A 15,885-nucleotide genomic window follows, 5' to 3' on the forward strand; every position below is an offset into this window, starting at 1 on the left:
TATTTAATGTGTTTTAAATTTGATGTTTTTTCCCACTAAAGCATACTGCTTTAAGAATTTTTCTTCTTCTATGCTGTTGTCAATTTAATGTTGAGATTTTTGGAGCTTATTTAATTGTTTTGAAGCATCTTTCCCTGATTATATATCACTCAAAACGGAAAACGATAAGTTGCAGAGGGGCACAGTAACAAAACCCAAAGCTACGTTCAGATTGCCAAAGGAGATGCTGATTTTGCAGGAAGTGGCTGTCTCAGCAGTGACCTGCCTTAAAAAGCAAGGAGAAGCTGTTTAAGATCACCCTAACATGTCCTGACAGCTACTGCGTAAATAATTCAAGCAGATATTTATTTAACCGAACATTATAAAATGCGAAGCAATTTAATGAAATCAACATTCTGGCCCAAACAAAGCTAAGGTCAATTTGGGCCAATGGGAGAATCTTCCGCTGACTGGAGTCATACCTGACACACAGGAAGATGGTTGCAGTTATTTAAGGCCAGCCAGCAGTATCCCAGGGCATTGGTGCTGGACTTATTCGGGGCAGCACTCATCTTCAATTGCTTCAATGACCTTCCTGCCCTCACAAAGTCAGATATGGGCTAGCTCACTGATAACTACAGAGTCTACGACTCCATTCACAACTCCAGTAATGAAGTAGCACATGCCAGCCTACAACAGGGCCTAGACAGCATATAGGCCTGGGCTGCCAAGTGACAGATAACAGTCACAGAATTACATAGAAATTACAACATGGTAACAGGCCATTCAGCCCCAATCTGAGGCCTTACGCACCTGAGTTGCTGATTTTAATTCTTATTAACCTGAAAATCTAAATTCCCACTGACCTTCCCCGCCACCCCAACCTCCTCTCATTCAAAATGTAATGCAGACTTTTTTCCTGAGATGTGCTACCTCACTTTTACCATTACATCTGCTATTATTTAGCCATTTCACCATCTTATCAATATCCCCCGCTCCCCACCACTCCTCCACCAGCAAAAAAGAGTTATGCACATTTTGAACAGCGCATAGACTCAGCCAATTCAGGTTCAACCCTAAATTTCAGCCCCCACCACAACCACCCCCCCCAAACCCCCCCCACCCCCCAAGTCCCTGAAAGGCCCCCCATCTGACATTCACCCTGGCCCCCTATTAAAGTTTCAAGGCCTAATTGTTTTCTGTCAAATGTGAATATTGATATCACAGTACTTGATGTTAATGGGTTATCGTCTTTGGTCTGTGATATTGACAGTAAACTTCAATCTGTGGAGTGTAGCTACAACAATTTTGTCATATCTGGCAGCCAATAACATTTACCAATTTTTTTTTCTTTTTTGATGAGATGTGGGTGTCGCTGGCAAGGCCGGCATTTGTTGCCTAATCTGTAATTGCCCTTGAACTGAGTGGCTTGCTCAGCCATTTCAAAGGGCAGTTAAGGGTCAGCCACATTGCTGTGGGTTTGGAGTCACATGTAGGCCAGGCCAGGTAGAGATGGCAGATTTCCTTCCATAAAGGACATTAGTGAACCAAATGGATTTTTACGACAATTAGTGATAGCTGAGTCACCATTACTGAGACTAGCTTTCAATTCCAGATTTGTTATTAACTGAATTCAAATTCCACCAGATGCCTTGGTGGGATTTGAACCCATGTCCCCAGAGCATTGGCCTGGGTCTCTGGATTACTAGTCCAGTGAAATTACTACTACGCTACTGTCTCCCCCAATTCCCCTTAATTAGGCTTATTGATTGTGCAATGTTGCCAAAATACTATCTTTGTAAGCTTTACATATGCACTGACCTTATCATTCTGTATAAAAATAATAGGGTAATGGAGTTAGTTTTACATTGCTGTAACAAATAGTCAGCATAACATGATGGGCTGAATGCCTTCCTTCTGTGCACCTACAGCTTTAGTAGTGCAACCTCCCTTTAATTACTTGCCTACTTACTTTATTTCATATAGTGTCCAAGGGCTACAAAAATTTGGCTGCATAGCGCCCATATTTTCGGTGCTATGGGTGCCATTTTGGGTGTAAAATAGCATCAGAGCCACCTGCACAGACCTCTGGTGCCACCCGTGCCAGACACCATTTTGATGAATGTTTTAGTGCAGATATTAGGAGCATGCTCCGGTACTATGCAGAGTAGGCAGCTTGTGATGTCAGTCAGCGCATTACACTGATTTGATGCCAGCACTGCCATTTTCCACCTCAATGTTCCAGCTAATGAGCTCTTTTAAACACGGAGAGCTGAACATGAGCTCAGTAGCAGGAAGGACCCCCTGCCAGCAGTGCTATTCAAAGTCATCATCCACTACTTTCAGGTTAGTTGCTGATTGATTTCTACTGGCTCTTGCTGAGTTTGTCGAAATGCCAGGAGTTTTCTACTGCTGTGTAAAGTTGGTGAAGTCTGCAGGGTGTGACATTGCACCTGGTGAAGGCCAGGGTTTTGACTTGAAGGGTTCACAACACTTGCTCCCAGTCATTGGATGTTGCAGTTACCATTCCCCTTGACCTATAGCATCTCAGGGAGATTGAGTGAAGGAGACACAGGGAAGGACAAGCTGCTTGAAGAGAGAGGAGGAGAGGGAGAAGGGCTCTAAGAAGGAGGCTATATTCACCATGGTCTTCAGGGGACCAATTCTCTTACCTCAGCCACAGTGTGTGTGATGTTTCTGTTTTATGAAGGAGGTGCTCACTGAAACTTGCCCCATGTTGCATGCAGGCCTATAGCGTCGGAGTAGGATGAAGATGCCACTGCTAGTGGCTGTTGAGGTCATCTTGGCCATGAACTTATTTGTGTCAGGATCCTTCTAGGCTGGAGCAGGTAACATTGGTAACATCTCCCAGTTTGCTTTCTACGGCTGAATAAGGTTCTCTGTAGGGAGAAGAGGGAAATACATTGCATTCTCTCTGAGCAGAGAGAAGCATGTTTTTATTCCTTATTATTTCATGGAATATGGGTGTCACTGGCAAGCCAGAATTTGTTGCCTATCCTTAATTGCCCTTGAAGTGAGTGGTTTGTGAGGCCATGGGTTTTTATGAGAAACAATGGTCATGGTCACCATTACTGAGACTAGCTTTCCAACCAGGTTTTAGCAATTGAATTTAAATTCCATCAGCTGCTGTGGTGGCATTTGAATCTATGCACCGCGCTCCCCCCCCCCCCCCCCCCCCCCCCCACTACCTCCCCAGTTCATGAGCCTAGACCTCTGGATTTACTGGTCCAGTGATGTTGCCACTAAGCCACCATCTCCCCAATGCGCACAGGATGATGTGTTCTCCCATGGTGCAGGGTGCCATTGACTGCACACACGTTGCTTGGCTGATGCAGCATCTAAGTGCAGAAATGTACCTTAACTGCAAAGGGTTCCAAACCCTGAATGTGCAGTTGGTGTGTGACCATGTTCAGCACATCACCCAGGTGAATTTGATAATTAGGCTGCAATCAGAATGCCACCAGTCTGGTGGACCATCAGCATTTGAGCCACCACATTAAAGCAGAGGGTGCTTCTGGGTGACGAGGGATATCCACTGACCACCTGGCTCCCGACTGGTTAGTAACCCACACATATGTGATCAACATTCACATAACAGGAGCCATGCTGCCACAAGGAATGGCATTGAGCAGACCATAATTCTGAACCAATGCTTCCACTGTCTGCACCACTCTTGGTCCCTGCAGTACTCTCCAGAGCATGTGGTATGATTTATCATGGTATGCTGCATCCTCCACATCCTCATCATAATGAGGGCACAGCCATTACCACCAGGGATGTGGTTGTAGAGAAAAGGGTTAATGGCTATGTTATTTAAACAATGATGTTAATGATGATGTAAGCATGACATCAGGGTCAGATGACCAAGATGCTCCAAGAGAGCAAGACTTAGAACAGACTGTGTTCAGAAAACAATGCGCTTACCATGAGGTCTTGGATGTAAATAGTTACGAATAAATAATTTCAAGAAAAACCATATACTGACTATCTCAAAGTCACCTATAGAGCAAGTAAAACCTCATCAAAACATGGTGGCAGGGCTGGAGGCTGCAGTTTAAGAAACTGAGACCACAGATTGGTAACCTATGGGTGAAGACCTAGGAACAGCTCGACTTCGCAATGAATTAGGACAAAAATAATATGTATCTTGGTAGGGGACAGTAAACCACGCATGATGCCGGCAGCCATTGAACATCTACTACCCCTTGCATAGCCTTTCCAACACATTGAGGGTCTGCAGCAAGAACAATGATGGGAGCTCAGGAAACAAAGTTTTAAAGGTACCAAACAGCTTTGGGTTTACAAGAAAAGGCACAAAAACAACAGGTCAGCACTCTTCTATACAGATTAGGACCATAACTGATGATCTCCTGGCGAGACAAATAGTCAAGGAGATCTCGGCATCCCGTGAGGAAGTTTTGAGGGCCTTCAATTATTACATCAGCCCTAAGAAGAATCTGGTCATTGAACAGGTGAGATTGAACCAAAGGAGCCAAAGGCTAGGTGAATCCTAGCCTTTGATTAACGACTTGTATCTCTCTTGAATGGCGGGCTAAATGGTCTATTCCTACTCCTAAGTCCTATGTTCCTAGAGGCTCTGTACAAAATCTGAGGCCACCCTGAAGATTCAAAGATATTCCAAGCATTTTTCTCTCCCCCCCTCCTCTGTGCTCGCTCCTGCCAATTCAGTCCAACAACATGGAAGCTGGGGTCCTAAGTGAATCACATTAGCAATTTAAATGGGCCCCTCAAGCCACCCAGCAGTAAGCCTAGCAGAATGTTGCCCAATGTAATGGTGCAATCAGGGCTACAGGTCATTGCCCCCCCTTTTCAGGATGCCACCACCCTGTTTTGATGTTTCGAAAATGGAAAAGGATGGAGGACCAAGGAAGCAATCCCCGATGGGTTTCCTGTGATGAATGAAATTTGAGCTCAGTTATGAATCTGCACCATTGCTAGCTTAAAAAACCTTTCTTTTATTTTCGCACTATCTTCACTCCCATTTTCCAGATGTGCGGAGAGAATGCGAAACTCTTTCAGATTCCAAACCTTGGCAGCATGCAAACTCTGAAATAGATGAATACATATTCTAGAAAGGATTCCAGTTCAATCCATGAATGAAATGACAAACTTGTGCAACACACCAAAGTGCTGGCCAGTTTTTCAGACACCACAGAAACCTTGTTTTCATTCAGCATGTTTGCTGGGATTTGAATTGAGCATGTTTATAAAGTCTATGAATGAGCTCTTCTATCAGTGTCCTGCTGGGGCCATAGATGACATGTTAAAAGGTATGAGTGAAAGAGCGGCTTTTGCAGTTTATGGGAAAAATTGTTTTGAACAAATGGTGAGTCAAAGAGGTTCCAGTGTAGGCAGAACCTGTGGCTAGTGTAGAGAACTAGGATTGTTTCTTGAAGCTTGTTACATTCCCAAAAATTTAGGTCTCAGCCAAGATACATTAGAACACTTCAGGCTATGTTCAGAAGACTACAGAACAGTGGTTTCAGTGAGATAGGCAATGCCTGGACTGAGCCTTGTTTACATATTAAAATAAAAGCAAAGTACTGCAGATGCTGGAGATCTGAAACAAAAAACAGAAAATGTTGGAAAAACTCAGCAGGTCTGACAGCATCTGTGGAGAGAGAAACAGAGTTAATGTTTCGAGTCCAATATGATTCTTCTTCGGAACTGAGGAACTTGTTTATATATTGCCTAATGTTAATGTCAGGGTCAATACTTTAATCACTGAAACAGTTTCATTAGCTCAAGCCTAGATGTAGGGATGAAAAACTTATTACTTCATAGAATTACAAATAAGTGTATAACAAAGGAATAGGCCTATTAACCCATCTGAACCATTCTAGTGTTTATGCTCCACGCAAGTCTCCTCCTACCCCTTTTCATCTAACTCTGTCAGCATAGCCTCCAGTTACCCTTATATGCTTATCTAGCTTCTCTTTAAATGCATCTATGCTACTGACCTCAATAACTTCACATGGCAATGCATTTCACATCTTTAGCAATCTCTGGTTAAGAAGTTTCTCCTGAATAACCTATTGGATTTATTAGTGACTACATATCCATGGCACTTAACAACCACAAATAGTAACATCTCTGCATCTGTCCTCTTGAATCCCTTCATCATATAAAGACCTCTATCGGTGCCCTCTCAGCCTTCTCTTATCTAAAGAAAAGAGCTCCAGCCTATTCACCCTTTCCTGATAGTCACTGAGCAGTTTGATATGGTTACTTTGTACTTTAGATATTTCCTTTCTTTAGTGTAATCCGTAGAATGGAACAAAATAATAGCAATAACTTATTTTCAATTCATTCACAGAATATGGGCATCGCTGGCTAGGCCAGCATTTATTGCCCATCTCTAATTGCCCTTGAGAAGGTGGTGGTGAGCTGCCTTCTTGAACTGCTGCAGTCCATATGGTGTAGGTGCACCCACAGTGCTGATAGGAAGGGAGTTCCAGGATTTTGTCCCAGCAACAGTGAGGGAATGACGATATAGTGCCAAGTCAGGATGGTGAGTGACTTGGAGGGGAACTTGCAGGTGCTGGTGTTCCCATGTGACCCCTGCCCTTGTTCTTCTCAGCCGTAGAGGTCAGGATTTTGGAAGGTGATGTTGAAGGAGACTTGGTGAGTTGATGCATATAGTGCACACTGCTGCCACTGTGCATCAATGGTGGAAGGAGTGAATGTTTAAGTTGGTGAATGAGGTGCCAATCAAGTGGACTGCTTTTCTCCTGGATGGTGTCGAGCTTCTTGAGTGTTGTGGGAGCTGCACTCATTCAGGCAAGTGGGGAGTATTCCATCACACTCCTAACTTGTGCCTTGTAGACAATGAACAGGCTTTGGCGAGTCAAGAGGTGAGTTACTCACTGCAGAATTCCCAGCCTCTGACCTGCTCTTGTAGCCACAGTATTTATATAGCTGGTCCAGTTAAGTTTCTCATCAATGGTAACCCCCAGGATGTTGATGGTAGGGGATTCAGTGAATGCCTTTGAATGTTAAGGGGCGAAGGTTAGATTCTCTCATTGGAGATAGTCATTGTCTGGCACTTGTGTGCTGTGAATGTTACTTGCCGCTTATTAGTCCAAGACTGTTGTCCAGGTTTTGCTGCATATAAGTATTGACTGCTTCAGTATCTGAGGAGTTGTGAATGGAAGTGAATCATCAGTGAGCATCCCCACTCCTGATATTGTATTGGAGGGAAGGTCATTGAAGAAGCAGCTGAAGATGGTTGAGTCTAGGACACTACCCTGAGGAACTCCTGTAGCCATGTCCTTGCACTATATTGTGCTGTTAACATAGAAATTCATCTCAACATAATTCACAAATAAAGAAAGGAATGGACATCTCATGGCTTGATCTGGGAGTAGGGGGAACTCTTTCAGAGTGATGACCTTTAAAGAGGCAGAATGAATAATTGAGAGGAGAATGAAATTCCAGAGGCCAAGACCGGGATGACTGAAGGCTCTGGATTTAAACTGATAGGGCAGAGAGGGGGGAAATGCACCAAAACTCAGTGTTAGAGGGCACAGGAGGGGATGTCGGTCTACAGGAGATTGCAGCGGTAAGGGCATGGCATGTAGGGGAATGGATGAGCAGAAGGATTTTAAATCAACATGGTGAGGGATTTGCACTGCGACATATTGCACGCTAGGATGTGGGCTTGTGTCTGTGTTTCCCCCTACCATGGTACTGTCTCAGCTATACAGACCAGGGGAACATCAGGTCCTTAATCACAGGGATGGGGTCGCAGTGGAACATTCCTACTGATCTCCTATTAATAGAATGGCATTGGCAGAAGACTTCAAGCAGGTCAACTGTGCATCCTCTTGGAATGGAATAATCTTTGAGCATAAAATAAATGAAAATAACATATATTTAAGTTGTGATAACATTCTTCATTACTTCAGACAGTGAGCTACATATAAGGCAGAGTAATGTAGCCATCCAGCAATATCCTTCCATTTTTGAGATATGATTCATTCCTTAATTTTACTGAGAACGATAAACTGACAACCCATCAGAAAATTGGACATATGTTGAATGCTTTCTAAATGGGAAAATCTAGTTCGACAGCCTTTCAGGTGAAATCTTGCAGCTAAGTACTTTGGTTAAAAATCGATCCGGTCTCTGACTAATATTAGTACAGGGATACTACTTTGCTCTGTTAGATGGTTGTAAATTTAGAAGCAGATGAACGAGAGAAGAAACAGAGCCATTTCATTATTTAAGGACTTCTATTTAAAATCCTTTCATTTGATTTTCCAGCTGTGGACGACCATTCAGCAAACTGACACATTCAGACAGCACAGGGGATCAAATTGATGCACCAACACATTCACTAAACAGGACCGGTAAGCTATTTATATCCAGCACCCTCTGCATGGTCCTGAGTTAGCATTGATTCACCTGCTAGTGGTACCTGTTGTTTTTCCCATGGAATATCTAGGTGTGTATGGTTCCTGTGGTTTGTTTTAATGACTTTACTGCTACTCATGCGGAATGCATTCAGTTACAGAGCTTTCAGTGGGAGGAGGTTGGGTGTCGGGCATGGGAATTTGGCGTTGAATGCTGCATCCTTCAACTCAAACTCATAATAGTAGTATGTGGTTTTCCTTTCATTTTTCAATCTGTCCTCTCTATGTACCTGTACATAGCAGGCAGGGTGGAGGGATGGTCAATACCAGCGTTTCTCTTCATATAAACTGTGCGCTCAATCTGTGCCAGAGTCTTTTTTTTTATTCCTTTGTAGGATTTGAGCATTGTTGGCAAGGGCAGCGTTTGCTACCCATCCCTAATTGCCCTTGAGAAGATGGTGGTGAACTGCTACAGTCCGTGCAGTGCAGACACACCCACAGTGCTGTTAGGAAGTGCTGTTCCTGGATTTTGACCCAGCGACAGTGAAGGATCAACGATATAGTTCCAAATCAAGATGGTGTTCAGGAGAACTTCCAGGTGGTGTTCCCATGTGTTTGCTGCCCTTGTTCTTCTGGGTGGTAGAGTTTGGAAGGTGCTGTCAAAGAGGCAGGTTGCTGCAGTGCATCTTGTAGATGGTACACTATGCTGCCACTGTGCGTCAGTGGTGCAGGGAGTGAATGTTGAAGTTAGTGGATGGGGTGCCAATCATGTGACCTGCTTTTACTGTGAATGGTGTTGAGTTTCTTGAATATTGTTGGAGCTGCACTCATCCAGGCAAGTGGAGCATCTTCCATCACACTCCTGACTTGTTCCTTGTAGAGAGCTATAAACTAAAGGTTTGGTTTGTAACATGATTTATGGCAACTAGTTTCCTCCTCCCAGAGTTATTATTCAAAGGACCAGGTACATCAGGAGACAGGATAAGTTTTAATGAATGTGTTCCTTGCAGATGACCCTGCACTAGCAACGTCTGATTATGACAGCACCCATGAAACAAATAACAGCGACAGCAGTGACATCACACAGAACGATGACGAGCAGGAATCTTGTTCAAAAGGATTGGCGCAATCCCTCAAAGGTCCTGAATGCAGAAACTACAGGCCTGAAAACCTTATGTTGCACCATTTGATTCCATCTGAGGTACTTCATTGGAACAAGTTTGCTTTGTGTGAAGCCGCAAAGGCTTTGTAAGGCGGGTCAGGAAGCATAGCGAGATTCACAATTAAAAAGTAGCAATGGCTTATCCGTCACACTTTAAACTGCTACACATGCAAATTTCTGTCATACTTTCAGCTGGCTGACTCACATACCCTTTTGAAAAAAACATCAACAGATGGACAATCTCAGTTAGAAGAATTAAGAAAAGTGATAGCAAAATATTTGCCAGTAGTTTCTACTGAGCATTATAACCTCTCCCCCAGAGAAGGAGCTTGAAATTTGCGAGCAGTCACCAATCTAAGGATCAGTTTCCCTACATCAGGGGGTTATAACACTAGGGACTGGATTATATGCTGATGGTGAGTTCCCTGCAACCCAGTGTAAATATTAGGGGCAAGCCCGCCTCTGCTTGGCCAGCTTGCCCCGCTTTTATGTTTTGAGCGACGGCCCTTTAATTAATAAGAGGCGAGACGTCGGTCCATCTCCAGGTGGAAGCCTGGCCACATAGAGCTGCCAGTCAATCGGAGGTTGGCAGCTCTGCGGCACACCAGGATCAGTGACCGCCGTCAGGGAGGAAGAGCAACCACAAATCTGGGTAAGTCCAGGACCTTGCCCCAGCAAGCCACAGAGAGCGGCAGAGGGGAGGATGAAGGAGGATACAGCAAGGCAGAACTGTGAGGAGAGGGCCACCAATCGGTACAGGAGGCCCAGGAAGAAGGCAAACCCAGCACCACCCCCCCAGCCTGCAGAGTTATGCCTGCTGGGCTACATGTTCAGAGCATTCCACTCCCAATGTCCATTAAATCAGGGTGGCAGCTGGATGAAGCCCTTAATTGGGCATTAATTGCCCACTTAAGGGTCTCAATTGGACCATGGGTGGGGGGACCCATGCCAAGCCCCACCTCCCCCCCCCCCACCCCCCCAGCTGCCTGTTAAATCATGACAACAGGCATTGTGCCTAATTTACAGGTCCACCCACTGTTTTCTCACCCACGGGTGGCCTGTAAAATTCAGCCTGAGATTCATTTTTGACACCCGGGGAAAACATGTGAGGAAGGAACAGATTTTTTCAGAGTCTGGAACTACTGTCCTAATAGGGAAATAAGAATAAAGTAAAATGTATTTTTTTTTAACCTTGAAATCTCTGTTTTAAATTATTTACTTAACAAGCCCAATGTTCTGGAGAGTCAAAGTTGAGAGCATGGAGAATAAACTGGTGCATTGCACTGTCCAGTGGCTAAAGCCTGCAATTGCAGTTAGTGTCAAAGAAGCTCTGTTAAACCTGTCCAATTCACTGAATGCTACATTTAATAGGAAAATCCAATTAAATGTATTAAATACATTACAGAAGAAAGGCTTATAAAAATGTTACAGTGCAGCGGTAGAGGATTTTTCAGTGGAAGTGTTCAATATGATTTTTTAAGCTCTTTAATTCACCAGCGAGGCTGGCAATGGTTGTTTGTCCTGAGTTGCCCTGATACCACTGAGTGGGTCACTTCAGAGAGCAGTTATGAATCAACAGCGCTGGGACTAGAGTCACAATTAAGTCAGACCAAGGAACGGCAGGTTTCCTTCCCTCAAGGGAGTCGACGATTTTGGAAGTGGAGGGGGGGAGGGGGGCAGGCAGGAAAATGGAGTTTAGGCCACAATCAGATCAGCCATGATCTTATTGAATGGCAGAGTAAGCTTGATCGGCCGAATGGCCTACCCCTGCTCCTAGTTCTTATGATTTTAATGAGCTGTTAAGCTTTTACAACAATCGGGCAGCTCGATGGTCACTTTTGCTGTCCTCACCTTTTTATTCCCAGATTATGTTTAACTGATTTGAAATCCTTAAACCATCTTGGTGGAAATTGAACTCATGCTCTATGAATTATTAGTCCAGTTAACATAAACAGCACGTTACCACACACTGTGTACATATAAAAAATAATAGTCGATCATTTGTGACAGTGCACACAAGGTGGCAAGGCAAAGCCTTCCTGTGAACTGGGGTTAGACAGTTGGGGATGTTTGGATTGGAATACCTTGTAACTGTAATTCAGTTGCTTTTTTTTAAGTCATATGAATTCTGTCCTTATGTTTATGCAATAAATTAGCCTAGATTTTGTAGTAAGAATAGCAGTGAGGTTAATAGCACTCGTTATTAAGGAGTAAATCAGACAGCAATTTTCAGACTCCCCAAAGGCTCAGTTAAATATGGAAATTAGGAAACTGCTGTCAGAGATACCCTACTGCTATAAAAGCTTCCCCTTAATGCTATCTCACTGGGAGACTCAACATTGAAACACATAAAGGGTGTGAAGTTTTGTGCTTACCCACAAGATACCCACTAAATACACTGAAAAATGTTCAGGCTTGACCATTCAAGCGTAAATAAATTCTTAACAGCATGTTAAGCCTTAATTACTGCCAAACAACCTCTGTGGCAGTGAAAATTAAATTTTTTAAGCGTAGGGTCTCATTTCTTCAGATTTTAACTATTGCTAGGGAATTTAAAAAGTTTTATTTTACTTTTTCTTTCTGTCTTTTTGTCTCTTAACCTCATCTTTCTTTTCATCTTTTTACTTTGCTTTCTATATATGATCTTATATTGAATAAAATATTCTAACTTGCAACTTCTGGTTTGGGCTCAGCTTGTCTCAAAAGGATTCTTTGATCTGATTAGTTAAGGAGAGACACCATTGCTTTCCCTGTTCACATAAATCCCAGATCTCCTGGATAGTACCACATTGTTTTGACTGATAATCACAAGTCGCAATACAAAAGACCACGGAAATTCCATGGCAAATGTGAAGGTGATGAATGGCTGGCACCGTTTGTTCAGCACTAACTCCAAAACCCGGCCATTGATTTTGAATTACCATTCACAACTAAATAGTAAAATGTACTGCAATTTGTCAAAACAGAGAAGTGGAGTTGGTTGGAACATCAGCGTTCCTCTGTAATACAGGCAGCAGAGCCGGGAGAACCAAGAAAGATGCATAACAGCACCATCACTGGTGGAAAGATGTAATTACAGCATGACAAGATTACATGGGGAGTTTCCATTATAAGTCTGAACAGAAGAATTTGGAATTAAAATACAAAAATAAGGACACAATTTATATTGGAAATGTATGTAAACATAGGGGAGTAATTTTAACCTAACTTGGCAGATAAGCAGCCCTCTGGATCGGTGGAATATTGGTTTTACACCCCACCCACTCACTCCCTAATGACTTTAATGGAGAGGAAAATCAGGTCGGGTGTAAAATCTATATTGCACCCAATCCCATCAATTTCCCAATGGCTTGTTAGGTTAAAATTGCAGGCACAAGATTCTATATGGAAAAATTTCTTCTTCATTTTGGGTAAATTATTCTTTTTATTTTCCAGGATAAACCAATTCTTGCCCCAGAACCTCTGCTATTGGAAGGCTTGGAGCCATTATTTACGCAAATGAACAACTGGAATTTTCCCATCTTTGATCTTGTGGAGATGACAGGCTCAAAATGTGGCCGAATCCTTAGCCAGGTGAGGATATGCTTCTGTCATGCTGAAGTGTTGGTGTTCTCATAGAATCCTAGAATGGTTACAGCACAGAAGAATACCATTCAGTGTGCCCTTGTCCATGCTAGCCCTCTGTAAGAGCAATTCAGCTCGTCTGTTTTTTTCCCTGTAGCTCTGCAAATTTTCTCTCTCCAGAAAATTATCCAATTCCCTTTTAAAAGCCATGATTGAATCTGCTTCCACCAAACTCTCAGCGTATTCAGTTAATAGTATGTTAATTATATTGATAAGATACACAGGTGAAGGGCATTGTTTAATTAAGTACTTTGAGCACATATAAATAGGGGATGGTCAAGGGGGTCATCTGACCCCACTGTCTGCCCCTCTACCGCGGCCATGTTCAAGGCTGGTTGGCCCTGGAGAGGGACGATGCGGTGTCCGCTGATACATTAGCGGCTGTCTGTGATCGGTGGGCACCACAGGGGCTGGGGTGCATCATAGCCCCCGGAACTGACATTTTGATTGGATTTTGTAAGTTTCCTTTTTGTTTTTTAGTTACAGTGCCCCACCAGGGGCTGTCAGCCTTCCTGATTTTTAGTTTAATTGATTGGCTGATTGATTTTTGTTTTCAAAGGAGTCTATAAATAGAGGACAGCTGGGACACTGGGGGGAGAGGAGTGTTGAGACTCAACAAAGCCAATAAACTCTCTTAGTAAGGAAAAGCTCTGTGTCTTGGTTTTGACTTCACCAACTGGTTTGGGTCCTGTTAACAAATTCCAGATCCTAACCAGTCACTGTGGAAAAAGGTTTTTTCTCATATCATATGTTATTTTGCTAATCACCTTAAATTGGTATCCTCTGGTTCTTGATTCATCTGCAGATAGGAACAGTTTCACCTTATCTACGCTGTCCAGACCCCTCATGATTTTGAACACCTCTAGCAAATATCTTGTCTTTACAGATGCAGAGAATCTCTCTATTGTTATGGAGGCTTGAAGTCAGTAGGGTTTTATTTGGCTGAATGCCTCCTGTGTACATTTTATTCTCTTTAACCACAAGAAAGCTAAACCTTTTGTAACAAAACATATTAAAATGACATCTTTTCCCTCAGGAGATTACATGGTGATAGGGGAATGGGACAGGGGTGGGGTGGCAGACAAGGGATGCATGTGAAATGTCAAGTCATGATGCTGCAACTATCTTGATGTATAAGGCAGGCTTGATCGGCTATTTGGTCTTTGCCTTGTGTTGTACGTTCGTAAAATATTACTAAAATAATTAAATCTTTTCACATTGAAGGTCTGTTTTGTTTGCTATGGATCATAAAACAGAGCTTGTGTTGAAGACATAGTTTTGAGCACATGATGGTGAATCTCCGTGTTCTGTAACATCTATCACACTAACCTGCAGCCTATGCCCTAGACCTTGCTTCAGGTTACCCCCGAACCCCACTCACCAACTTCATTATGCTTGAGCCCCACATCTATTCTTCTCCTGATCTAGACCTCAGCTTCCAGCCTCAAACTACTGCACAAAGCTGACAATGAGCAAAAAAATCACCACATCTTCCGTAGGATTTACTTACCATTATTAGTGGTCCACGAACATGCTGAGTGACACTGTGTATTCATCGGATTTTAGAATCTGACAGCAGAGAATGAGACCATTCAGCCCCAACAGCTTGTTCCATCATTCAATTTATGGCTGATCTGCACCTCAGCTTCATTTACCTGCCTGTGATCCATGTCCATTGATCCCCTTACCTGTCAAGCACAGCCTTGATAGTAGCAAAGCATTCTACACTATTGACAACCTGGGGGTTAGCGTTGACCAGAGACTGAACTGGATGCACCATATAAATACTGTGTCTGCAAGAGCAGGTCAAAGGCTAGGAATCCTGCAGCAAGTAACTCACTTCCTGAGTCCCCAAAGCCTGTTCAACACCCACAAGGCACAAGTCAGGAATGTGATGGAATACTCGCCACTTGCCTGGATGAGCACAGCTCCAATAACACTCAAGAAGCTTGACACCATCCAGGACAAAGCAGCCCGCTTGATTGGCACCACATCCACAAACATTCACTCCCTCCACCACCGACGCACAGTAGCTGCAGTATGTACCATCTACAAGATGCACTGCAGGAACTCACCAAGCCTCCTTAGACAGCACCTTCCAAACCCACGACCACTACCATCTAGAAAGACAAGGGCAGCAGACACATGGGAACACCACCGCCTGGAAGTTCCCCTTTAAGTCACTCACCATCCTGACTTGGAAACATATTGGCATTCCTTCACTGTCGCTGGGGCAAAATCCTGGAACTCCCTTCCTAACAACACCATGGGTGTACCTGCACCTCATGGACTGCAGCGGTTCAAGAAGACAACTCACCACCACCTTCTCAAGGGCAATTAGGGATGGGCAATAAATGCTGACCTAGCCAGCAAAGCCCACATCCCATGAATGAATTTTTTAAAACTACAAATTCTGCATGCAAATTCAAGCCTACTATCTCCCACAACCTTGGCCTCAACACTGAGATTTTGAGGTGCCACTCAAAAGTAAGGAGGGCAGATCGAAGACATCCTAATGGTTCACTGCTCTTTTCCCCCCAATCTTATTCTTTCATTGGGTCTGCTGCTTGTGTGTGGTGTGTGTGGGGGTGTGGGGTCGGGTGGGGGTGGGTGGTGACTGCTGAAACTGAAAATGCTTGAGGAAATACATGGAAATCTCTAAGGTGTGAGTAGCTGAATGTTTCAGGGCAGGAAAGTACCAGGTTCATTCTCCAAACAATTTTT

General features: G+C 43.6%; 1 protein-coding gene across 1 annotated transcript in view; it reads left to right on the top strand.

Moving 5' to 3' along the window:
- Positions 1–15,885, top strand: part of pde3a (phosphodiesterase 3A, cGMP-inhibited) — a 476,982-nt gene that overhangs the window by 409,022 nt on the left and 52,075 nt on the right. Inside the window, exons 7-9 of the mRNA XM_078553602.1 lie at positions 8,287–8,372; positions 9,386–9,576; positions 12,973–13,110. Of these exons, the coding sequence (XP_078409728.1) occupies positions 8,287–8,372; positions 9,386–9,576; positions 12,973–13,110 (415 nt within the window). The remainder of the gene's footprint in view (positions 1–8,286; positions 8,373–9,385; positions 9,577–12,972; positions 13,111–15,885) is intronic.

Source organism: Cetorhinus maximus, chromosome 12, assembly GCF_964194155.1.
Source record: "Cetorhinus maximus chromosome 12, sCetMax3.hap1.1, whole genome shotgun sequence".
NCBI lineage: Eukaryota > Metazoa > Chordata > Chondrichthyes > Lamniformes > Cetorhinidae > Cetorhinus > Cetorhinus maximus.